General features: G+C 32.9%; 1 protein-coding gene across 4 annotated transcripts in view; it reads left to right on the top strand.

The window, feature by feature from the left end:
• The window catches only part of LOC139505388 (SCY1-like protein 2), an 82,287-nt gene that overhangs the window by 30,337 nt on the left and 24,126 nt on the right, over positions 1 to 27,824 (top strand). For all 4 annotated transcript variants that reach the window (XM_071295007.1, XM_071295011.1, XM_071295012.1 and 1 more), the window contains exons 3-7: positions 5,080 to 5,179; positions 9,885 to 9,929; positions 13,652 to 13,792; positions 15,169 to 15,384; positions 16,181 to 16,297. In XM_071295007.1, the coding sequence (XP_071151108.1) occupies positions 5,080 to 5,179; positions 9,885 to 9,929; positions 13,652 to 13,792; positions 15,169 to 15,384; positions 16,181 to 16,297 (619 nt within the window). The remainder of the gene's footprint in view (positions 1 to 5,079; positions 5,180 to 9,884; positions 9,930 to 13,651; positions 13,793 to 15,168; positions 15,385 to 16,180; positions 16,298 to 27,824) is intronic.

The raw sequence follows: 27,824 nt of genomic DNA on the forward strand, positions 1-27,824 counted from the left end.
TAGCTTTTTGAAATATTCAAGTAATATTTTACTGTTAGTGTTAAATCAGACTATTCAAAGTGCCATCTTCTTTGATTATTTGGTGATAACAATTCTCAAAAGAGTAATCAATGGACTTTTGTAATAAAATAAAGTAGAAAAAGTAAAGGTGGCACTCCTATGTACAACTACTGGCTATCTAGAAATCTTTTTATGCAATTAATTTTATGATTTAAAAATTTTCTTTTTGTACACACCATTTGGTTAACTTCCTTCGAATATTCTTGTTTTATTGTCAGCTATTTCTTTTATTGTGATTCCATCTGAATTTAATATTTGTTATTGTTCTTTTGATGTATTTATGGTTTATCTGTGTGTGATACAGAATAAATCATGCACTGTATTAGACAGTTAAAGATAATTAATAACAAAGACCAAAGAGTGTACAAGCTTGCAGTTAGAACAGAACATTTTCCTTTGATGTGTAAAGTACAAGATAAAATTCAAAAAAAAGGAAGGAAATAATAAAAGAAACACAGACAATCCTATTGTTAATGATAAACACGATTCTTAAACACAATACCATACTACAAACAGCAGTTCTGTTTCTCAGCAACAACTGTTAAGTTACCTAATGGAAACGATTTTCTGACTGAACACACATTATTTCCGGATTTTTCTGCGCCTAAGAGACGTATCCGACGTATTTTATTGCATTCATTTAAAGCTCTCTGCAATTAGATTCCAAGAAATGGAATTATGTTTCTTCCTTTTATAGTTTTACTAAAGTACTTTTGGTTAAAGTGCAACATAGTAATAGTTGTAATTGTTATATACTTAGTAGTAAACACAGATAAATTGTATGTGTAATACAATCAATGGCAAGCGTGCTGTATCAGCCACCCGTGATGATATCGATATCAGCACGGTTGCAAAAGCTTTATCACACCTTTAATCTGTATGACGTCACGTCCTCGATTGCAGTCAATGTTGCAACAGCTTTATCAAATCCCTAATCAGTATGACGTCATGTCAAACCTATAATCTCCTTATCTGTATGACGTCATGTCACATAAAAAACATCTACTTGAGGTAAATGTATATAATAAAATCAATAAAGTGTATATGATATGGCTTTTTCAATATCACACACCGTATCAACCCTCAACCAATATAATCCCTCGAGCAGAGCTCTGGGGATTATATTGGTGTCTCGGATTGATACGGATGCGATATTGAAAAAGCCATATGATATTCTCTATTTATTCTAGTATAATATCGTAATATTTGTAATTGTTCTAGTATAATATCGTAATATTTGTAATTGTTCTAGTATAATATAACTCAATGAAACCAATATCAGAACTTTCTAGAATACCTTTTTTTTATGTATACTTAACACATGATAAACATAACACATCAAATAGTAATAAGGCCTACGTTAACTCAAGTTTAAGCTCTGGAATGTTTTGCAGTATCATACACTTAAGTTAGACATGGTTGTTGGAGTATGTAAACGGTGTTATTTATTACATAAAGGCATACACTCATAAGTGTGGTACTTTATAAAGCCCGTCTTTCGTCATTTTACACAATATGTGTTTGTAAATACATATACTCATGCATGTTTTCCTACAAAGCCATTTTACTAACTTGTTATGAGGTGACTCTTAAATATTATATATCATTCTCAACAAATCTTATTCTTGGTTATAGATATATATTTATATTCATATCATTTGGTTTCATTTTTTTCAGTTTTCATTCGGATATGGCTTCTTCTTAATGTCCATTCGGATATGGCTTCTTTGCAGTTTTCACTTTGTATCTTATCGTCCAATTCCATGGGAATGTGAATATATAAGAGGGCATTAAAATAAATGAGATAATTAGCGATATTAACACAGCTCAGACACGTGATTAAGATTACACTGAGCTGCTCATGTTGAAGGTTGATGATTGCATATTGATCATTTCATTTAACCACCTGCTCAATCAAAGACTATAAATAGACGGATCCTAAGATTAAAAATAAATTGTGTTGATAATCTTATTGAAATGGACTCTTATACTCAGCTGATTACAGAAGCGTTATAAAGTAATGCTACCTTAAGTACCATCATGCTATCTGTATCAATTTAAGGGTAACATCCTGTCAATGTGAAATATCAGACTCGTATTACAACACTTTACTGGAAAAATCAATAAGTTCGTGTATCTCTTACGAGGATATTAGAGCGAACAAAGGCTGACTAGGAATAAGCCGAGGCGGACTCAAATGTATCCTCTACTTTTATTTATAAGCATGTTAGGTTTAGTAGTTGTCATAGGAAATAATGGTTAATGAAAAATTAAGGAATATCAACAAAAACAATATTACAGGAATTATTATAATTTTAAAAATATTCAATTTTACCAAACTGGCCATTTGACACTGAAGGTGAAATTCCACAAATTTATTTTCCTCATTTTATCCGCAATTTTCGTTATTCACCAAATAGTTTTAAAATTGTGAAACCTTACATGCTTGTAAAAACAGCAAAGAGAATACATTTGAATCCTTTTCTGCGTATTCATGGTCACTATGCCTTTGTAGGAATAAAATCAATACCAATTTTCATAAAATGAAGGTTTCAACGTGTAGCTTAAATTCAGCTGCCCTCTTCAAACATTAAATTACTCAATGGTTTATGTAGCATTATCCTATGGCCATATGTATATTCAAAGATCTCAAAACAAGACATTTTTTTAAAAAATAACCAAAAAGTGTTTTTGTTTACAAATCTACATGCTGTTCCTCACCATGAGACCAATCTATTAGAAATAATGTATATTCTTGTAATGTTATATTTCAAAGTATGTAAGTTTCTCATAGTACTTCAATTCATTGTAGACTCAATATTTTATCAAAGTTTCACCTTGTATCAACCTTAGTAAGTAAATCTGAAAAATATTTAATTCAACCCCATTCAGTTTCTTGTAAAACAAGTTAACAACCGTTCAAAGTTATTGATTAATTCTAATAATGGCAATTGTATTTTATTTTAGAATGGTACCATTAACATTATCAATGAACAAGGATGTAACATGTTATTATACAATTATTTAGTATTTAAGGAGTGGCAACAAATAATGCATCTCAATAATTCACTGCATCATGCAACGTTATTGTTGATAGATTTATATAGAAACCCTACATCACACGAAACCCTACATCACACGAAACACCGCATTACACGAAACATCACACGACACGAAATAGTAATATTTAGAAACCATACGACAATATATTGGCGTGGGAGTAGACTGAACAGTAGGAGGGGGTCAAACTTCTTAAGTTGACAAAAATATATTATACGTTCTAATACTGTATCAATATATTTTTTGGCAAAATATGGGCAACACTAGTATTAAATTGATTGAGAGAAAACAAATCCGGATAACAGACTAAAACCGAGGGAAACACATCAACTACAAGATGAAATTAACAGAAGAACACTGATGTGCAACAAAAACAAACGTCAATGCTACATACAAAAAAAACCCGAACTATTTGATAACAGTTGCCATATTCCTGATTTGGTACAGGACATTTAAGGTACCAATAAACAGTTAGCATTTGAAGCTGAAATTGGGTCTCTATTTGCAGGATTATGGACAGGCATTTTGAGATGGATATTGCCATTTTAACATTAATACCCAAACATGTATACATATTTAGAATCCTATTTCTTAGCAGATTTCAAATCACTTACAAAAAAGGTAAAACCAATTTCAATAGTTATCAGACATACATTTTTCAACACTAATATATAGCCTTCCCAAAAAATGAAAAAAGTGAGAGTCTTTTGTCTCAATTTCACACAAATTAACTTTCAAAGTTCTTGCTAAATTCACATCTTACCACAACAGTCAACAAATTCTCATATAATTTCAGAGTCACTACTGGAATATACATGAACATGAACCCGAAATTTACACTTCAACATGAACAAAACATGGTCCAATCTCTTCTCTTGAATCATACCTTCCCATTAAAACCACGTTCATAGCAACAATTTTAAATATTCTTAATCTTTACATACTTTTAGCTTGGGTTTGTCTTTTATGTAAAAATATCCAACGGGGCTAAAATGCGAAACTAACAATCTGAATTGTGTATTGCTACCTCAAGAAAAATGGTGACTTGAACCTGGTTTTATGGCAAAAGCGTATTTGGGAAAAAACATAATGTTGTCTCCCTTACAGCTCACCTTTCTTCTACGTCAGTACAAACGACAACATTAGAGCTAACTGAGATTATCATATATAAGGACACAAAGATTTGGGGATACTGCCAATAATTTATGAGAATACTACAGCTGATGATTGAGCTGTAAATATTTAGTGGCAATCTAAACACATATTCAGAAGGACAACATGTGGATGCTATATGAATATTAACCTTGCTCTGTACTAGACCGACACGCTTAGTCGGTTTTCAGCTACAACTAGAAATAAGTCCTCATGAAGACATTATTCTGGCTCCCAGTCAACCAGTCTTGGTTTCCGATACATATGCTGCATATTTAGCGTAGAAGCAGCAAAAAGTAAAATCACAAAAACTCCGAGGAAAATTCAAAACGGAAATTCCTAATCAAATGGAAAAATCAAATGATAAAACACATCAAACGAATGGACAACAAATGTCATATTCCTGACTTGGTACAGCAATTTTCAAATGTGGAAAATGTGGGATTGAACCTGGTTTTATAACGCTAAACCTCTCAATTGTACGACACTTGTAAACACAAATTTCAGACATGGGTTCGAACCTACGACCCCCAGGAGTGAATGACATCACGTATAAAGTTATTTGTTTAACTCCTGTGAAACGGAAATTGTCCAATTAAAAAAAGGTTATATAAGTTAAACAAAATATGAAAATGAACTGAATCAGTGTTTTTCTGTTGATCATTATCTATAACAATGCTTTAGTATTACTTCGTCTTGTATCTAATTGTAGTGATAGCCTGGCGTTTGCTTCAGAGCTTATTTTTGTTTCTAATTGTAGTGATAGCCTGGCGTTTGCTTCAGAACCTATTTTGTTTCTAATTGTAGTAATAGCCTGGCGTTTGCTTCCGAACCTATTTTTGCCAGTCTTGCCAATTGTTTAGGAACTCATGACAGACTGCCAGTGCCTGTGATACAAGAACTGAAGGTATGTTTAAGTCATGCATTTCTTAGTCCACATTAACAAGCCAAAAAAACATGAAAGAGTACATAGAATTTATACTAGGGTTTTGGACAATGTTACACTATTCACCACATTGACATTAACTGTAGCTGTATATGGTTTTTCCTTTGGACACATATCCATTTGTACGGATAAATTTTACAATTTGTAATCGTACTGAACTATGTCTTATATAAAAGAATTGGCCACACATTGCTTCGAATATCAGTCTGATTTTTGCGTGATACGAAACCAGACAATAAGAGTCCGAACCACACATTGCTATCAGTTTTATAACTTTACACAATTTCCAAACAATCCTTCCTATTTCACATCCATTTCAAGTTAATCTGATATGGATTGGGCTATTACTTTTAACACTTTTTTGGTCCAATTAGCGCTGTGGATAAACAAAATGTATGAAGGAGTTATTTTCTTTTTTTTTAATTAATTTTTTACAATGTTATAAACAAAACCTTAAAAAATGAAAAAACGTGTACCGTTTAGTTTAAAAACCTATAAAAACCTCCAGATAACAAATGTAAAACAATGCAAGAGAATCAAGGAATAACATTAAAAAATAAACAATTATAGACAGCAACTAACCACAACCTCCACAGTAGAGGTTCCGGGATTTCTTGTTTGCAGTTGGAACATGCACCTAAAGATGTGACGGAGTTAATAAACACATTGTCTAAATCAAGTTATTACCTCTAGCAACAACATATATTTTGCATATTCCATTGACGTCACAAACAATTTCCGAATAATTATTTGAAGTTTATTTTGGTAATTTATTTTTTACATAATACTTTAACGTGTAACTTTGCCCATATATGTAACAACATTCAATGTCGCATTATAGACTCCCTTGACGGTTCTGACAGTATAATTTCCTTGTGTTTCAGACCTTCGGAGGCAGTCAAATTACTGCCATCCTTGGAGGAAAGTTTTGTTATAGATATCCTATTATACATTTAAACTTTTGATAAAATAAGATTTAATTTCTGAGAAAATGCAAAAATGTATTCCCATGAGAAATGAAAAAAATTATAGTGCAACATAAACTTGTAAAGCAGTAGACATTTTGTTGCGTATAAATATATAATTTTGTTATGAGAATCAAAGAAACAGTTCAATACTAATTCCCTTACGATAAAAGCAGAAGCTTACGGTTATATACTACCACAAATAAAATTTCAGAATACTTCTAATCAAAGGCTTGGGAATAACAAATACATTTCTTTACACTAACTTGGTAATAATACGGGAATGATTTCCTTGTATCACATTAAACATCTGGTCAGTGTTTGAGTGTTTTATTCCTTCAATTTGCATCCAAACTTCTCCAATTTCTGTAAAGGAATACAAAATAATGAGGTTTGTTTCTTACTGTAGTGTTAATGAAAAAGTATAAAAGCTCCGATTTTATTTCTAATCCGATTTTGAATTGATTGTCTAACTATCCATATTTTGATCCCTCCGCGTGATGAATTAATGTAAAACATTAAGTAAAAGCAGGCAATTAAAAAAAAGATACTATAGTTAAGACCTACGATTCATTTCTGCAGACCAACAGTACTTGTGTTCAGACCAACTGACATGTGTTAAGAATAACAGTACTTGTGTTCGGACAAACAGTACATGTGTTCAGGCCAACAGAACATGTGTTTAGGCCAACAGTACATGTGTTCAGGCCAACAGAACATGTGTTCAGACCAATAGTACATGTGTTCAGGCCAACAGTATATGTGTTCAGACCAACAGTACATGTGTTCATGCCAACAGTACTTGTATTCAGAACAACAGTACATGTGTTCAGGCCAACAGAACATGTGTTTAGGCCAACAGTACATGTGTTCAGGCCAACAGAACATGTGTTCAGACCAATAGTACATGTGTTCAGGCCAACAGTATATGTGTTCAGACCAACAGTACATGTGTTCATGCCAACAGTACTTGTATTCAGAACAACAGTACATGTGTTCAGGCCAACAGTATATGTGTTCAGGCCAACAGTATATGTGTTCAGACCAACAGTACATATGTTCGAGCCAACAGTACATGTGTTCAGGCCAACAGTATATGTGTTCAGGCCAACAGTACATGTGTTCAGACCAACAGTGCATGTGTTCAGACCAACAGTACATGTGTTCAGGCAAATAGGTTTTTGATTAACGTTTGCAAGAATGATGGGATTGGATAGGATGAGATATGATGGGAAAGGAGGATAGTAGTTTCACATTTACGTTTATGGAGTCAAGGAGTGTGGAAAGTGATAGTCTATCAGCTATAGTTGAACTTAAGGATAGCATCAGTAAAAAAGAAAAACTCCATATGAAATTTTTTGTTGGATGATAGGAACTAAAGTTCAAACAGTTTGGGTTTTTTTTTATAGGAGAACCCAAACGCGATATTCATACTTTGCCAAATCCCTATTATATTTGAAATTGGAGATATAAAAGCTTATTAAATGTCTTTTTCATGTTCAATTTTTACCATGTCTCACGACATAATATGATATCCATATATGCAGCTTTGTAGGTTTTCAATTTTGCCTTAAACCATGGTTACCATTGCACAATTAAATATATTGATCTTTTTTGTCGGCACGACAACATAATATTTGAGTCTAAAAGTTTTTGATTTTAATATCAATTCTTGATTAAGAGGTTGATGAGATGACTATGGGTCGATAATTTAATTATAAGGTTTCATTTGATTTGTGCATCCACTGTTATAGCAAAAATGTGCAAATATACATCAGATAATTCAATTATTTCGTTAGAACGCATGGCATGAAATTTATTCTTTGGTAAACAAACACATATATTGACATTTTATGCTTTTTAGGACCTTTATACATGTTAACTTTATGTAAGGTTTATCTACAATTTATGATGATATACATGAATGCAAAATGTATTTCGATTAATTGTCATTTGGTCTCTAGTGGATAGTTGTCTCGTTGGCAATCAAGTACATCTTCTTATCTTCATGCAATGACATCTGCTTTATTTGATATCTTGTAGATAATTGTCTCATTGACAAAGTTGACGATGGAAGTTTTTAACGACCTTGGTTGGCTAAATAGCCCTTGCATGGCCAGTCGGATTGGCACTATTACCACATATCCTCGTATATATGTTATTTGGTCTCTGTTAAAAAGTTGACTCATTGGCAATTTTACCACATCTCATTATCTTTATAAGTAGCAATATCTTTTCGTAAGGTTTACAATAAAATATTTTAGATAAATGTAAAAATCCTTCCTTTTATAGGCGAGGAAATAATCAAAAAGCCGATCCAACCATAATTATTCTATCAAATTAAATATATCCACAAGAAAAATGTGGCACAATTTAAATGAAAAAAAAACACAGGGCCTGATTTAAATTTTTAATTAACGAAGAATAAATACGACAAACAACAACCGAGCACTGAATTATACAGGTACATTTCAATGTTGTTACTTTGCAATCTATATAAAACAGATCAACCGCAGATTGATTCCGTTTTAGAGTTAAATGCTGTTTCATGCTAATCGTTCCGGAAAGGCGAAAAGCATATGCAATTAAACATTTCTCTCGAAACAGCAACACAATTTTAGAATTAAATTTCGAGAAATTCCTTACGCGATCGAAAATGATCTACATATATCGTCTTTGAAATGTTGAATGAATGTTACTTTTTAAATTGCATAAAATTATAGTATGATATTTTGTAAGATATCATATATAGCTTTTAGCAGGAAATTACTCATCTTCGCTAGCCAAGGGTTACGATTGTAACCCTTAACTAGCGAAGATGGACATTACTTCAATAGCAATGAAAATTGCATCGTTAATATAGAGAAGGAGTCTCTTGTGGCAATGTTAATTTTCCTTCTAACATTGTCCTACACAACGTACTGATAATTGTTTTTGGGTTAAAAATCCTAGTATAATGTCGACCTTACGTGATGTTATGCATGTGTAATATTATAAAAGCAAATCGACTGATTATAAAAAAAAAAAAGATGTGGTATGATTGCTAATGAGACAACTCTCCACAAATGACCAAATGATATCCTATGTTCTATGGAAATAAAGTATAACAATCAGAGTAACAAATCCTTGGTCAATATAAATAATGTATGTGTAGTGTTTAATAAATTCTTGTTAGTCATTTTAATAATAATTTGCTAATTCTATGGACAAAAAAGAAGATCTAAAGATACCTTTAGAACAATCAAAAATCACGAATCAAAAGTCGAAGAAAACCTCACAAAACCATTACGAAAAGAAAAACGAACGAAACACAAGGTCTTACTCTACACGAATCTTCAAAACACTACCCATAAAACCGAAGACCGCTCAACTTGAACTCCATGAAAGACGTGTGTGATCTAAAATGTGCCGGAAGGATAAGTTAATCCTGCTTCAGTAGTTACTCAAAGCGTATAAATCTTGGATAACATACGATTTGGAGCCAAGTCAGAAAAGATTTTAACTATCACTAAGAAATAAAAATACCATCAACACAATCTTACTTTATACTTGACCGAATGTTAAATTCTTTTTGATTTTTTTTTACTGATTCCGGTTGAAACAAAACACATTTATTTTGGATTATAGGGAAAAAAACTTAGATTACAATGAGAACTATGTATTTTTTGACAAAATCATTAGAGTTTATTATATTTTTTCAGGATTACAAGTTTATATTCTACGAAATTCAATGTGGCATTCTTCAGGTAAGTGCTTATATACAGATAAACAGACATTTGGCTGGAGTATTTAGAAATCCTAATATAATGAGGTATTTGTTCAAATGTGTTTTCGCGGTGAATGGTAGGGATGTGTTACCTTGGTAATATGATATATGTATATGATGTAGGTACTTGTACAGTAATGTTTCGAAAATTGTGATATGGTGTAAGAAGTTCTTGCTTGGTGCTGTGACACATCTCTAATTTCATAGATATTTGTAATAGGTTGTAAAAAAGTAATTTATTTGTTTAAAGATTGTATATGAACATGATCTTTATATGTCTAAGTAGGCCGTGAGTACTACACATTTCCATCTTTATATTAGAGCTTTCGGATATAAGCCTGTAAAGAATACTATATCTCCATATTAATTGGAAATGTCTTGTGGGATATTAAAAAGATGACAGAATCGTATATGCATGTCGGAGAAATATGTATATTATAATCACTAAACGGAAAGTCAAATCATGAACAATCTACAGAAACCAATCTACAGAGGCTGATTTGTTCCGAACATCATTTACATTGATTGATTTGACTTTGGTCGTATTATACGCCAATAAATCAGGTCAACACTAAACGAGATCTTCATTTTTCGTTGTACTATAAGTACCATTTAATAGAGTTCAGAAAGGATATAATGTATATCACTTAAAGAAAAGTGTATTTGGAATGATTTCTGTAAATTGTGTGGTTCAAATGCCTTGAAATATTTTTTTTTGTCAACAGGTCAATGTAGATATTTTGATCAAATTTCATGACAATTAAACAAGCCAAATCCATTTTAGTCAACGAGTTGGACACCCCTTTAATCGTATTACATAGTACTGCAATAAAAGAAAGTGGTAATGTCTCATGTCTCAACACTTTAAAAGGCACATAATATAATTTTACCAATCTGACCTTACCTTAAATGTTTTATAATAACGCAATAACTATAAAACTTAAGTGCAGATGTTTTGAAGTAACATTAATTGTATATGTATATTTTTCTTGCTTTCTGAATTCATTGTATGAGTTACATATATGTCAAAAGACGTCATTGGTACATGGTATGTCACCCTATTTCTACTATCAAAAATTAGTAAAATATACATTTTAGGTTTAAACAAGATTAAATTGATTTTTAATTGTAACATAAATCGTAACTTAAAGTTTAAAACTTCCTGATTGCATTCTGCGCCAATCCAAATGTGCATTTTACTTGCTGAATAGTAGGTAACAGCAGTGTGCGTATATTAAAAAGTCGTCAGTTCGTGAGAAAAGTGTTTATAACAATGTAAAAATATGGAAATATGGTACGATTTCTAATCAGACAACTATGCACCAGGGACCAACTGACGTATATGTTGACAACAATAGTCGCCGTACAGCCATCAACAATGAACAAAACCGATACCGTATGGTCAAAAATATATAACGCCCCGACGTGGCAAAGTGTTAAATGACTTAAATGAGAGAGAAAACCGAGTGCCTGATTTATGCTCAAAACAGTAAACGAAAAACAATATGATAAACAGCAAAGAACGACCGCCACTAGATTCAGGCTTTGAATTAGATACATACAGAAGGCGGCGCAACAGACACAAAAAACACCAAGCACAGTTCTGTCAGTTAATGAAAGCTAGTAAACGCCAATAACAAATAATAGAAATAATCATGTATCTAAGACTTTGAGATTTAGATTCAATAGTTTATTAAAGTCTCACCACTTGTATAACATTATTTGCCAATTCCCGTAATTTACCCTATAATTAGAGACCTTTACTTTTGTTGTCTCCCTTTATGAGGGACATTAATTTTTATTTACAATGGAGAGCTAGCAGAAAGAGCAAATTTACCTGTGCGTAATGTGAGTAATCTATAAGGTTTTCAAATCTTTTAATAACATTAATTTGTTGTTTAGCTAAATACTTTTGACATCAGAAATTATTTTTCATGAAAAATTAGTTAAACCGCTGATACATCACTATCAATTCATCATGCTTTGCATTGGCAAAAGCCAATTTTGTCCAATATGGAACCAGTCTACGATTGACAAAGGGAAGTAATTTCTTTAAAAAGTGTGTAATAATAGAATGAAATCGGTAATTGACAAATGGACTATTAGTTGAGGGTCTGGATGGGGTGGGGGAGGGGGAGAGGGGGGGTCTGATATTCTGTAAACATTTAATTTTCACCCTCTAATCTAAAGGGCATTATCTTTGAAGAAATTTCACAAGATATTACTGCAATAATCAATGTGACAGATATTATGATTTTTTATAAAATTATGCATGATTAAAAAACATTATATGAAGAACATAGCGGCTGAACTTACTAACAAAAGCTTACTTGAAATCTTATTATACCAATTTTGCCTTATTGAGGGACAGACGAAACTACCTTTGGCAATTTTTGCATGCTTAGCTTTTGTAACAACGAAAACATGATATCAAACATGCATCACAGAAAACATACACAACCTATAAGCATGTTGTATACAATCAACTAACTGAAATCACAGCAAATCGTATCAGTCCAATAATTGCAAATCTATGAAATAGGTTTCGATCTGCTAGTCGATCCAATGGTTGCAAATTAAAGCAATTGGTATTGATCTTATGGGCGATGTCATGGCGCTATCGTAGCTTGAGGGGGTTGGGGTAGTTCGGGGGGTTTGTATACAAATAAGCACTGTTAAAATCGACGTTCTGTTTGAATTGTAACTTTTAGTGTTGAGTTCGTGAATCCATGTAACCCTCCCTCCCCTGGAAATTCCTGGCTTCGGGCCTGTATCTCCTACGACATCTTGAGCGTTTACTGTCTGCCATGTTCTATATTTCTTGTTAATTGTTTCGCTACAAATTGCAGTTTCTAAGAATAATGTCAGTAAAACTATTTTCAATAATTGAAATTTGTAGTATAAGATATGAACAATGACTTGAATCGATCTTTATTCCTGCTGTTTCTTCCTTTTAGCATTCTCATTACAATTTTTAACAAAACATAATAGGTTTATTCTTTACGTAAAACACTAAGTCTGACAAATTAGATAAAAAATCTAAATGTCAGCATCTTCATTTAACAATATATCTTATCATTAAGAAGCAGAACGGAAACTGGAGTCTTAAACTTCATCAATTATTATATTTGGCTCAAACTGGAAAAGAATAAAAAATAAAAACACATTAAATGCCACATACACAATGTCATTGTTAAGTCAGGTTATTATCAGCCAAAACGGAAGTTTTTACCTCCGCCATGACATACACTTCCTGATACTTATTTGCATCTGTATTTATCCCCATCTTCTTTTTTTAAGACATAACAATAAGACAGATGTCATAATAATACTTATGCTACCGGTCTGCAGTTCTGGAACACCTCATATACTACTGGTTGTGATATAAACAAAAGAAGATGTGGTATGATTTTCAATGAGACAAATCTTCACACGAGACGGCATAGTTCATGTAAAGACTTGCAAGTTTATCGTACTTGTTTCACATTTTTTGTTTAGGTGGTTTTGTTTTGTTGGATTTTTTAAACGCAGGTCTCGATGAATCATTGTTCCAAGGTGTCCATTGGATTTCAATTTCAAACCTTTAGATGATATCAGTTTCGGTTTCTGCTACTTTTCATATTTACATAGATCAATCGAATTACATTCATTAAATAGTTTTTACCTAAAAATAAATGTTTCTATTTTTTGTTTTTTTCCTAGATCACAGAAGCCTTATCTTATTTACATAGTACAGAACAGTTAGTCCACAGAAATGTATGTCCTCAAAGCATCGTGATAACAACCAGGGGGACATGGAAATTAACGGGACTTGGATTCAGCGAGAAAATACGAGAAGGCAAGGTAAGGGGCTGTTCAACAACAAAAAATGAGACGAGTAATAAAAAGGGATTTATTCAATAGAGTCTAGGATTTATTTATCGTAACAATCAAATATAATTTATTTATAACACAGCAAAGAAAAGGGAATATATCAAGAATTGCAACAAACTTAATTTTCAAGTAATACTATGAAAAAAGTAAGTACAAAGTCTAGTTTATAAGAGAAAAACAGAAAGGATGAAAAGTGTAGTGACTGAATATTAGATTTATTTGAGATATGTTATGTCCATATCTTAAAGGAGATGCTTTAAGTTGACAGCAACCTAGCGACACATTATAATACTTTTTATAAAAACATTCTGGAGAGATTTTTTAGATAGAAGTTAAGTAAATACCCATTGAATATCAAATTGAGGTATCAATTTCACTGGTCATTTACGAAAGAAGAAAAAAATAAGAATAATTGCAAAATAATGAATACCTTCACATTTCACTGTAGGATAAGTGGTTTAGAAAAATGTTAGAAAAAAAGAAATCATTATATAAATGTATCATTAATATTGTGACAATGTGACAATGTGATCTTTTTGTTCGCTCAATGAAACGCTAAGAAATGAATTTCTCTTTTCTTCTGAGTGCTTTTCTTTGTGAATTTCAAAGAAAACGAACTCTTCTCATCAAGTAGAACGCTTACAGTGCTCGTGTTTTGAATACTATAATTATTGTACTTTTCGACACTCAGTTTAGCTGTACTGGAAAAAACATGTTATCGGATTATGTTTAAATAGGTTGGCATATAAAATCGAATTTCAGGAAAACAAGAATAAAACGCATTAAATTTTTAGTGTTTAACTATAGTATTGTTATTTATCAATGTTTTAGTTGACACATTTTACGTTTAATGGTTCTGTGGTGATTGATCGGATCTGTAATTATTTCTTGCTCTGTGGCCGCTAGCAAATGACGCAGGTTTGAAGTACTAAAAACACATCGATTTTGGCAATTTTCATGTCATGTTAAAACATGATAATAAGTGTTTTTCAGGATATTTGCTGAGGCTTTAATCATTGAAATCCATGTTTCTTTATATAAACCTGAATTAGTCTCAGTAGAAACGCCCACTTTCTTATATTATTGCTTGTTCTCGTGTGATGTGTGGCGAATCATTATGGAAATCTGTACAGTCAAAATGTTTTTTATGTTCTCTTTAATACTTAGAATGAATAACTCTAACTATTTATGTGCCTACCAAACAGACATCTTCACAAATTAATTGATTTATTGCTATGATACCGACGGAGTTGTTACTTTATATTCATGGCATATTCTGTTTTATAATACTTTTATTTATGAAACAATAATAGAAACGATATATCCTACATTAATTTCTGTTTCAGGAATCGACAGCATGTCATCCGTGGAGTACTAAATTTCCCAAAATGGCACAACCAGACTTAAATTACATTGCACCAGAAATACAAACTTGTAAAACGTGTAGTTATTTTAGTGATATGTTTTCTCTCGGAATTCTAATATGTACAATATATACTGGTGGTAGCGCCGTGATAGATGCCGGGTACAATAGTCAGCAGTATCTTAAACAACTAGATCAAGTAATATACCTTGCTTATAAGTTGTGTCTTAATAATTAGAGTCCACTTTCTTGTTATTAAAGACAGTTCACCATTACTACTAAGCTTCTAACTAACCGTAAGGTCTCTTCCTCTGTTTTGATATTCCATTTATATTGCAGTGTATGCCCATCTATAACTATTAATGAGTTGATTAATTGGTCAAAAATATTTCAAATTTTGCCGAAACTTGTAAATACACAGAAAAAGATGTGGTTATTCAAAGCCCTTTTAAATCATACCGAAGATGGAAACATATTATAATGGGGAGATTGTCTTTGCACTTTTTGGTTTTGTTTGTAAATATTTCATTATTCGTGGTTAACTCATTCGTAATAACAATGCTTAAATATGATATTCCAGCACTAGATGCGCTTTTCGATAATAAACGTCTCTTCTGCAATGCACCAGGTCTAAAAGTTAAGAAAATTCAAAATACGTTTCAAGAAATTTTGAGCTTCTAGACCAATCATAGACGAGATTTCCATGCGGAAGATATATTTCGTAGTTTTGAATTATTACAAAAATAATGCTTAATGATATCTAGTATCCTTTAATCTTTCATAACAAAGCTAAATATGTTGAAATTTCTCAAAAGTCTTCTGTGTGAAATAAATTCTTGTAATTTTATAAGTTTTTTTTCAAGCAAATGAAGAGGTTGATATGTAAAGATGACGAACTTTTGGAATCTTGCTACAACACTCTGCATTTCTGTAATTTCAATTTAAGCCTGCTTGCATGCGATATATGATCATTTGATAATTTTATTTTTCAATAGTTAACACAACGTTTTGGTGATATAGCTCATCAAATGCCTCTGTTGTTGGTTGAACCAGTGGAGAAAATGATCAATAAAGACATAAGATATCGCCCAACTGCTCAACTCTTCTCATTGGTAAGTATATCTTTACAACACAGGATCGACTAAGGCACAACAGCTCAACGTACTGTTCTTTTTGGTTAGATCTTCCTCAATACAAACAAAGATACCTAGATTTGCCACTTCCTCCTCAATATAACCAAGTATTCCTAGATTTATCGCTTTACAAAATCATACCACATCTCCTGGCAATCATACCACATCTCCTGGCAATCATACAACATCTCAATGGCTATCATACCACATCTCCTGGCAATCATACAACATCTCAATGGCAGTCATACTATATCTCTTTGGCAATCATACCACATCTCCTGGCAATCATACCATATCTCAATGGCAATCATACTATATCTCTTTGGCAATCATACCACATCTCCTGGCAATCATACAACATCTCAATGGCAGTCATACCACATCACCTGGCAATCATACCACATCTCCTGGCAATCATACAACATCTCAATGGCAGTCATACCATATCTCTTTGGCAATCATACCACATCTCCTGGCAATCATACCACATCTCAATGGCAATCATACCATATCTCTTTGGCAATCATACAACATCTCAATGGCAATCATACCACATCTCCTGGCAATCATACCACATCTCAATGGCAATCATACCACATCTCTTTGGAAATCATACCACATCTCCTGACAATCATACCACATCTCCTGGCAATCATACCACGTCTCTTTGGCTATCATACCACATATCTTTGGCAACCATACAACATCTCAATGGCAATCATACCACATCTCCTGGCAATCATACCACATCTCTTTGGCAATCATACCACCTCTCCTGGAAATCATACCACATCTCCTGGTAATCATACCACATCGCAATGGCTATCATACCACATCTCTTTGGCAATCATACAACATATCAATGGCTATCATACCACATCTCCTGGTAATCATACCACATCTCTTTGGCAATCATACCACATCTCAATGGCTATCATACCACATCTCTTTGGCAATTATACAACATCTCAATGGCAATCATACCACATCTCCTGGCAATCATACCACATCTCAATGGCAATCATACCACATCTCTTTGACAATCATACCACATCTCCTTGCAATCATACCATATCTCCTGGCAATCATACAACATCTCTTTGGCTATCATACCACATCTCTTTGGCAATCATACAAAATCTCAATGGCAATCATACCACATCTCCTGGTAGCATACAACATCTCTTTGGCAATCATACCACATCTCCTGGCAATCATACCACATCTCAATGGCTAGCATACCACATTTCTTTGGCAATCATACAACATCTCAATGGCAATCATACCACATCTCTTTGGCAATCATACCACATCTCCTGGCAATCATACTACATCTCCTGGCAATCATACAACATCTTAATGGCAGTCATACCACATCTCTTTGGCAGTCATACCACATCTCCTGGCAATCATACTACATCTCCTGGCAATCATACCACATCTCTTTGGCTATCATACCACATCTCTTTGGCAATCATACAACATCTCAATTGCAATCATACCACATCTCTGGCAATCATACCACATCTCTTTGGCAATCGTACCACATCTCCTGGCAATCATACCACATCTCCTGGCAATTATACCACATCTCAATGGCTATCATACCACATCTCTTTGGCTATCATACAACATCTCAATGGCAATCATACCACATCTCTGGCAATCATACCACATCTCTTTGGCAATCATACAACATCTCAATGGCTATCATACCACATCTCCTGGCATTCATACCACATCTCTTTGGCAATCATACCACATCTCTTTGGCTATCATACCACATCTCAATGGCAATCATACCACATCTCTTTGGCAATCATACCACACCTCCTGGCAATCATACCATATCTCAATGGCAATCATACCATATCTCTTTGGCTATCATACCACATCTCCTGGCAATCATACCACATCTCAATGGCAATCATACCACATTTCTCTGGCAATCATACCACATCTCAATGGCAATCATACCACATCTCCTGGCAATCATACCACATCTCCTGGCAATTTTACAACATCTCTTTGCCTATCATACCACATCTCTTTTGCTATCATACCACATTTCTTTGGCAATAACACCAAATCTCATTGGCAATATTGACATTCGTAATAAAATGGTAAGTAAGAAACAGATGATTGCTGCATAAAATAAATAATTCGTTATTGAGTCGACTTTTCCTGTCCACAATAAATTCTTTTTTGTATTTATACGATGAAATATATTTCATTTTTGTCTAACATCTGAATTTGAATATTTGTAATAGTAAACAATAATGCTTAACATTCAAAATTCAATGTTCTCTATCAAAGTAAATCATTTCACCTGGATACAAAAGTCGTGTTTGACAAAAGTTTTTTCTGTGAAAAAATCTGTATTTTCTTTATTGATTTGACAGTGTCATTTCGTATAGACCATAGAAAATGATACACCTTTATCGCAACATGCTTTAAATTTCCCTCAGTGAAAAACGGTTACCAATCTGTCTCGTATGTATATTCATGTGAAATATTCAACATTTATAATTATATGGACTGTTTTATACTGTTTACCAATTACCAGAGTGGTTATAAAGTTATTCTGAGATTTCCACCTTTATAGATTGTCTAAACAAACTTCATCAGCATTATATTTGTACGGTAAGATCGATTTTCTAAATAAAGAAATGTGCTTGTTAGAGTTGATTACGAGTGATGAATAGTGTTATCACAACCAGGGAATTAAGACAAATTACTCCTTCTACGTCTTGTTCAGATTAACTAAATTAAAGACTTTGTACGGTTAATTTAAGTTTCAAATTTAATTCCGCGATGGTGCTTCATAGTTCCAATGATAAACGAGGTAATACGTAACATGCACAATTGCAAATGTTTTAAAAATAAAGATTGTTATTGAATAAAAAAATCATACCGAAAAGGCATCTGTTTTTATGTGAATTGAGGACAATTTATCCAAAAAACATAATTATAAAAGCAAAACATGGTGGTCATAGACAATATCTAGCCAGCCATGTTATGTGATATGAGAGTCCTAATGCTATAATAATAATGACTCTTGGTGTGACGGAGAGTGACGGTCTTACTTCCCTTGCATAGTAGATACGTAGGTATTACTTCTTTAGCTCAATCGGTTGGAGTGCTGACTTCGCGCACCGAGATCATTTGTTGGGTTTTTCCGACGTAGTCGGTATAGTTTCGGTTTGTGCCCTTTGAACTTAAGGACGCTTAACTATGGCAACAGAATACGCATGCTCGAAAATCCTTTCTGTGATTGGACAAAATGCTGTCATGGTGGGTGATTTGGTTGTGTTTGAAAAAACGTCTTGTTAATTATATCGTGATGGAAGGCATGTGAAAAACTATAAATATTTGAACTAGATCTTACAAAGATTTATATTTTTATTATTATAATTGTTTCTCCAATAGCTCTTTGCATCCGTGACAGCTGTTTATTCGGGACAATTATATAATTTTTAATGTAAACTTTGTTCACGGTACGAACGTACATGACTTATAGAACGCACCTACGCATGTGAGATTTCCGCGGGGTTTTGGTGAATGTAAACAAAAAGATACGAGGACCGAGAATACTGAACACAAACAGAGAAAACGTTATTTAAATGGTATCTTTGTTCTTCTGAAGGTTATCGAAATGATAGTTTTAAACATATACTCAAATTTAAATACGTCGGATATATTTTTTAAAGATAGTTCTTGTTTAACAAATAATTTCTCGCAATAGAATCAAACTCTCCGTTTACAAACATGACGAATAAGTGGTAATATGGTGTATAAATTCATGACTAAACTCGAAGCGACAAAACCTCAGGCTTGTATTGTTGTACTTTATCTGAAAGTCACATTAAATACTTCTTCCCGGTTTCCGTTTAAAACAAATAAAGTAGACGAACAGACAAAAAAGAGATATTTAAGAGATAATTAAACTCATATAACAATAACAAACTGCAAAATAAAAACCCGAAAACGACCAAAAAACAACCAGAAACAACATAGGACAATAAAGACTTAACAACCGAAAACGACCAAAAACAGCAGTATACAAAAAAACAACATAGGACAATAAAGACTTAACAACCGAAAACGACCAAGTGAAAAACAGCAGTATACAAAAAACAACAAAGGACAATAAAGACTTAACAACCGAAAACGACCAAGTGACAAACAGCAGAATACAAAAAACAACATAGGACAATAAAGACTTAACAACACGAAAACCACCAAAAACAGCAGTATACAAAAAACAACATAGGACAATAAAGACTTAACAACACGAAAACGACCAAAAACAGCAGTATACAAAAAACAACATAGGACAATAAAGACTTAACAACCAAAAACGACCAAGTGAAAAACAGCAGTATACAAAAAACAACATAGGACAATAAAGACTTAACAACCGAAAACGACCAAGTGAAAAACAGCAGTATACAAAAAACAACATAGGACAATAAAGACTTAACAACCGAAAACGACCAAAAACAGCAGTATACAAAAAACAACATAGGACAATAAAGACTTAACAACCGAAAACGACCAAGTGACAAACAGCAGAATACAAAAAACAACATAGGACCATTAAGACTTAACAACACGAAAACGACCAAAAACAGCAGTATACAAAAAAACAACATAGGACAATAAAGACTTAACAACCAAAAACGACCAAAAACAGCAGTATACAAAAAACAACATAGGACAATAAAGACTTAACAACCGAAAACGACCAAGTGACAAACAGCAGAATACAAAAAACAACATAGGACCATTAAGACTTAACAACACGAAAACGACCAAAAACAGCAGTATACAAAAAACAACATAGGACAATAAAGACTTAACAACCAAAAACGACCAAAAACAGCAGTATACAAAAAACAACATAGGACAATAAAGACTTAACAACCCAAAACGACCAAGTGACAAACAGCAGAATACAAAAAACAACATAGGACAATAAAGACTTAACAACACGAAAACGACCAAAAACAGCAGTATACAAAAAACAACATAGGACAATAAAGACTTAACAACCGAAATCGACCAAGTGAAAAACAGCAGTATACAAAAAACAACATAGGACAATAAAGACTTAACAACCGAAAACGACCAAGTGAAAAACAGCAGTATACAAAAAACAACATAGGACAATAAAGACTTAACAACCAAAAACGACCAAAAACAGCAGTATACAAAAAAAACAACATAGGACAATAAAGACTTAACAACCCAAAACGACCAAGTGAAAAACAGCAGTATACAAAAAACAACATAGGACAATAAAGACTTAACAACCGAAAACGACCAAAAACAGCAGTATACAAAAAACAACATAGGACAATAAAGACTTAACAACCGAAAACGACCAAGTGACAAACAGCAGAATACAAAAAACAACATAGGACCATTAAGACTTAACAACACGAAAACGACCAAAAACAGCAGTATACAAAAAACAACATAGGACAATAAAGACTTAACAACCGAAAACGACCAAAAACAGCAGTATACAAAAAACAACATAGGACAATAAAGACTTAACAACCGAAAACGACCAAGTGACAAACAGCAGAATACAAAAAACAACATAGGACCATTAAGACTTAACAACACGAAAACGACCAAAAACAGCAGTATACAAAAAACAACATAGGACAATAAAGACTTAACAACCAAAAACGACCAAAAACAGCAGTATACAAAAAACAACATAGGACAATAAAGACTTAACAACCGAAAACGACCAAGTGACAAACAGCAGAATACAAAAAACAACATAGGACCATTAAGACTTAACAACACGAAAACGACCAAAAACAGCAGTATACAAAAAACAACATAGGACAATAAAGACTTAACAACCCAAAACGACCAAGTGAAAAACAGCAGTATACAAAAAACAACATAGGACAATAAAGACTTAACAACCCAAAACGACCAAGTGACAAACAGCAGAATACAAAAAACAACATAGGACAATAAAGACTTAACAACACGAAAACGACCAAAAACAGCAGTATACAAAAAACAACATAGGACAATAAAGACTTAACAACCGAAATCGACCAAGTGAAAAACAGCAGTATACAAAAAACAACATAGGACAATAAAGACTTAACAACCGAAAACGACCAAGTGAAAAACAGCAGTATACAAAAAACAACATAGGACAATAAAGACTTAACAACCAAAAACGACCAAAAACAGCAGTATACAAAAAAACAACATAGGACAATAAAGACTTAACAACCCAAAACGACCAAGTGACAAACAGCAGAATACAAAAAACAACATAGGACAATAAAGACTTAACAACACGAAAACGACCAGAAACAGCGGTATACAAAAAACAACATAGGACAATAAAGACTTAACAACCGAAATCGACCAAGTGAAAAACAGCAGTATACAAAAAACAACATAGGACAATAAAGACTTAACAACCGAAAACGACCAAGTGAAAAACAGCAGTATACAAAAAACAACATAGGACCATAAAGACTTAACAACCGAAAACGACCAAGTGAAAAACAGCAGTATACAAAAAACAACATAGGACAATAAAGACTTAACAACACGAAAACGATCAAAAACAGCAGTATACAAAAAACAACATAGGACAATAAAGACTTAACAACCAAAAACGACCAAAAACAGCAGTATACAAAAAACAACATAGGACAATAAAGACTTAACAACCGAAATCGACCAAGTGAAAAACAGCAGTATACAAAAAACAACATAGGACAATAAAGACTTAACAACCGAAAACGACCAAGTGAAAAACAGCAGTATACAAAAAACAACACAGGACAATAAAGACTTAACAACCGAAAACGACCAAGTGAAAAACAGCAGTATACAAAAAACAACATAGGACAATAAAGACTTAACAACCGAAAACGACCAAGTGAAAAACAGCAGTATACAAAAAACAACATAGGACAATAAAGACTTAACAACCGAAAACGACCAAGTGAAAAACAGCAGTATACAAAAAACAACATAGGACAATAAAGACTTAACAACACGAAAACGATCAAAAACAGCAGTATACAAAAAACAACATAGGACAATAAAGACTTAACAACCAAAAACGACCAAAAACAGCAGTATACAAAAAACAACATAGGACAATAAAGACTTAACAACCGAAAACGACCAAGTGAAAAACAGCAGTATACAAAAAACAACATAGGACAATAAAGACTTAACAACACGAAAACGACCAAAAACAGCAGTATACAAAAAACAACATAGGACAATAAAGACTTAACAACCAAAAACGACCAAAAACAGCAGTATACAAAAAACAACATAGGACAATAAAGACTTAACAACCCAAAACGACCAAGTGAAAAACAGCAGTATACAAAAAACAACATAGGACAATAAAGACTTAACAACCGAAAACGACCAAGTGAAAAACAGCAGTATACAAAAAACAACATAGGACAATAAAGACTTAACAACCGAAAACGACCAAGTGAAAAACAGCAGTATACAAAAAACAACATAGGACAATAAAGACTTAACAACACGAAAACGATCAAAAACAGCAGTATACAAAAAACAACATAGGACAATAAAGACTTAACAACCAAAAACGACCAAAAACAGCAGTATACAAAAAACAACATAGGACAATAAAGACTTAACAACCGAAAACGACCAAGTGAAAAACAGCAGTATACAAAAAACAACACAGGACAATAAAGACTTAACAACCGAAAACGACCAAGTGAAAAACAGCAGTATACAAAAAACAACATAGGACAATAAAGACTTAACAACCGAAAACGACCAAGTGAAAAACAGCAGAATGCAAAAAAACAGTATAGGACAATAAAGACTTAAAACAACACGAACCCAATAACAAGTTACATTTTGTGATACTTATAGATTATCGTTGATCATCTCAACGAGATTGGTTTTCTCGATTGAGCTGGTACAGCGAAAGTGAGAAAAGCAATCGAGTTGAGATGACCAATGATAATCTGTTTATCGCTATTTTACCTATGACGACGTTGTCAATTTCATATCAATTTCGTTAGCAACGCCACGTGGCCGCCTTAGTTTCTAGCGATATTTTTTCCATCTCAAGCCAGAAGCATGATATGAAAATTATCACAAAAAAAGATCAAAATAAAAAATGCACAAAATAGCGCTAAATATCAAATTATTTTTTCTGATTAGAAATATGATGACTACCTCTGGTATTGTGATACGCTCTAAACAGTGACTTGAGAGAATAGTTTCTTTGTCTGATATTTTATATAGGTTATCAAACCCATTGATGTTAGTATTGCTATCCAACACGCTAATATCTTATAAACATATGAAACATGTTATTTGGCAGATTTTATATACTTTTAAATTTTCTAATTCAAAGTGCCAACAATAACAATTTGAACTTGTATCATATAGTTATTATCTCTTTTCATTGGCCAAGCATTCACGAATTAAACGTTTAATATGCCGAATATCGGACATAACTTCATTTTTTATACTTAAAAAAAACATGTTTGAAATTTATTCTCTTAATTTTCCGATGTTGAAAATGGTCTGAGAAAAAAATAAACCTAAAATATTTTAAAAGTTAAACCAGCATAAAAGAATGGAAATAAATTGAAAATATCGTTTTGGTTAACTTGAACCTACCATCTAAAGAGCTGCTGTCAATCCCTTGATTGTTTGAAATCATATATATATTCTAAAAAAGGAAAGTTATATTAAAGTTTGAAATGGCATTCAAACCAAACTTGTACTACGCCTATTTGGAAAATTCATCAATATAAGGAAATGATCACAAAACAATATAACTTTCATATTAATTGCTATTGCCTGGTATTCTAAAAAACCAACATAACAGTTGTCAAAATAAAGGCAACAGTAGTATACCGCTGTTCGAAATTCATAAATCGATTGAGAAAAAAACAAATCCGGGTTACAAACTAAAACTGAGGGAAAAACATCAAATATAAGAGGAGAACAACGATACAACAGAAACACTAAAATGCAACACACACAGAAACTATAATATAACAATGGCCATTTTCCTTACCTGGTACAGGACATTTCAAGAAAAAAAATAGTGCGTTAAACCTGGTTTTATGGCCAGCCAAACCTCCCGCTTTTATGGTAATGTTAAATATAACATTAAAATGACAACATAACATGACAGGACTTCAATAAAATTGAGAAAGGAAATGTATGCATCAAGTCAATTTCTAGCCACTATTGTGTTCATCATTTTTGAAACGAAGAATTAAAAATAATTTCCATTGTAACAAATTTTTGAAAGAAGGAAAATAATTCTTAATCTGAACGACCTATCAGTGATGTATACTTTGAATGATGAAGAATAGAATCAGAGTAACTGTGACAGTGTATAGATTATGATTGGATCATATTGCCCCCCCCCCCCCCCCCTTTTTTTTTTCCTTTCTTTTTGTCTAGTTTATTTGACACATTCAACCTGCTGTTTGTCCATTATAATTGTCTCAATTTATTTTTTTTGGAAATTATACCTTCACGTCCCTATTATAATCGTCTCTAAAAAAAAATGTTGGAAATTATATCTTCATTTCAATAGAGATATTATCCGGTATCAATATTTGTGTGGTAAATATAAGTCCTAGCTTTCAAACACATTCTGACTTATACTTCTACTTGAAATAATTTCTGAAAATTTTAAATATAAGGGTTAACAATACAAATGCATGTTAATGAATCGATGCTATTAATTTACTAAGAACCGCTATGGTTATCCTCATAACATCACATATACGTCTATGAAAGCGTTGTATATTAATGTACCCGCGTCCATCGATAATGAAGCGAGTTTTCTGTGAAGATTTGACAAATAATTTTAAAGGTATCGCGGATTAGACAATATTGGAGCATGTCAGGTAATCTGTATTTACTCAGAAAAAGTTTGTATCTCAATGAACGAAGCATTTTACCGGCTAAAATCATTGTCATATGTCAGTAGAATCAGGACGCACCTGTTCTGGTTAACGATTCTGGTGGCTTTGGAAAACAGAATTGGTTGTTACTCAGAATGAAATTAAGGGGAACAAAATCCCACTCTGTTTATGCATGCTTTAATCGATTCTAATGATACAACATAATTCTATTCAACTCTGGAAAGGAGATTTATTCCTAATAGTGTATATGACCTTTGAAAAGGGATTAAAATAAGTATAGACCAATCTCTTTATGGTAGTGTTTTAATTAACTCTTAATATCAATGAATTCATATACAGGAAAAATAAATCCTCTATAAGATCAAAGATCGGATTCATTTAGTTTAGTTGTAATACGATGAAAAACTGCCAATCTAAAAAAAATCTTTTATTTTGTATAAAGACAACTCTAAAGGTTTATCACTTGAAGTGTAGAAGATAATAAAAAAGAGAGACGTATAATGATTGCCAATGAGACAAATATCCACCAATTGAGGCATATACGGGATGTAAACACGATCATAATATATCTTTATTCTCAATAAACCATATACATAGGTATAGAGAAGACATTTATGTACAATATTCACAATAAGACAAAACACACAAAACAATTGTTAAGACAATATATCATTTTAACCAGGAGCACATATGTACCTGTGTTGATAATCTTTATAAATTTACAAAGTTTAATCAGTTTTGATTTGTGTTTTGAAGACATATATAAAAAAGAAGATGTGGTATTATTACCAATGAGACCGCTGTCCACAAGAGATCAAAATAACACAGAAATTACAAACTATAATAGTGAACCGTACGGCCTTCAACAATGAGCAAAGCCCATACCATATAGTCAGCTATTAAAGGCCCCGAAATGACAATGTAAAACTTCAAACGAGAAAACTAACGGCCTACTTTATGTATGAAAAATGAACTAACAACAAAAATTTAACACATAAACAAACGACAACCACTGAATTACAGGCTCCAGACTTGGGACAGGCACATACATACAGAATGTGGCGAGGTTAAACATGTTAGCAGGATCCCAACCCTCCCATAATCTGCTTGTATCAGAAAAACATGAAATGGGTTCGTAATATGTATCATGTCGGAATTCTCGTCAGTGTTGTCTTGTGTCACGTGCCTGTATCAAGTTAGAAGTCTCGTCAGTGGTTGTCTTGTGTCACGTGTCTGTATCAAGTCAGAATTCTCGTCAGTGGTTGTCTTGTGTCACGTGGCTGTATCTTGTCAGAATTCTCGTCAGTGGTTATCACGTGGCACGTGCATGTATAAAGTCACAATTCTCGTCAGTGGTTGTCTTGTATCACGTGTATGTATCAAGTTAGAATTCTCGTCAGTGGTTGTCTTGTGTCACGTGAATGTATCAAGTTAAAATTCTCGCCAGTGGTTGTCTGGTGTCACGTGCCTGTATCAAGTTAGAATTCTCGTTAGTGGTTGTCTTGTGTCACGCGCCTGTATCAAGTTAGAATTCTCGTCAGTGGTTCTCTTGTGTC

Source organism: Mytilus edulis, chromosome 1 (genome assembly GCF_963676685.1).
Source record: "Mytilus edulis chromosome 1, xbMytEdul2.2, whole genome shotgun sequence".
NCBI lineage: Eukaryota > Metazoa > Mollusca > Bivalvia > Mytilida > Mytilidae > Mytilus > Mytilus edulis.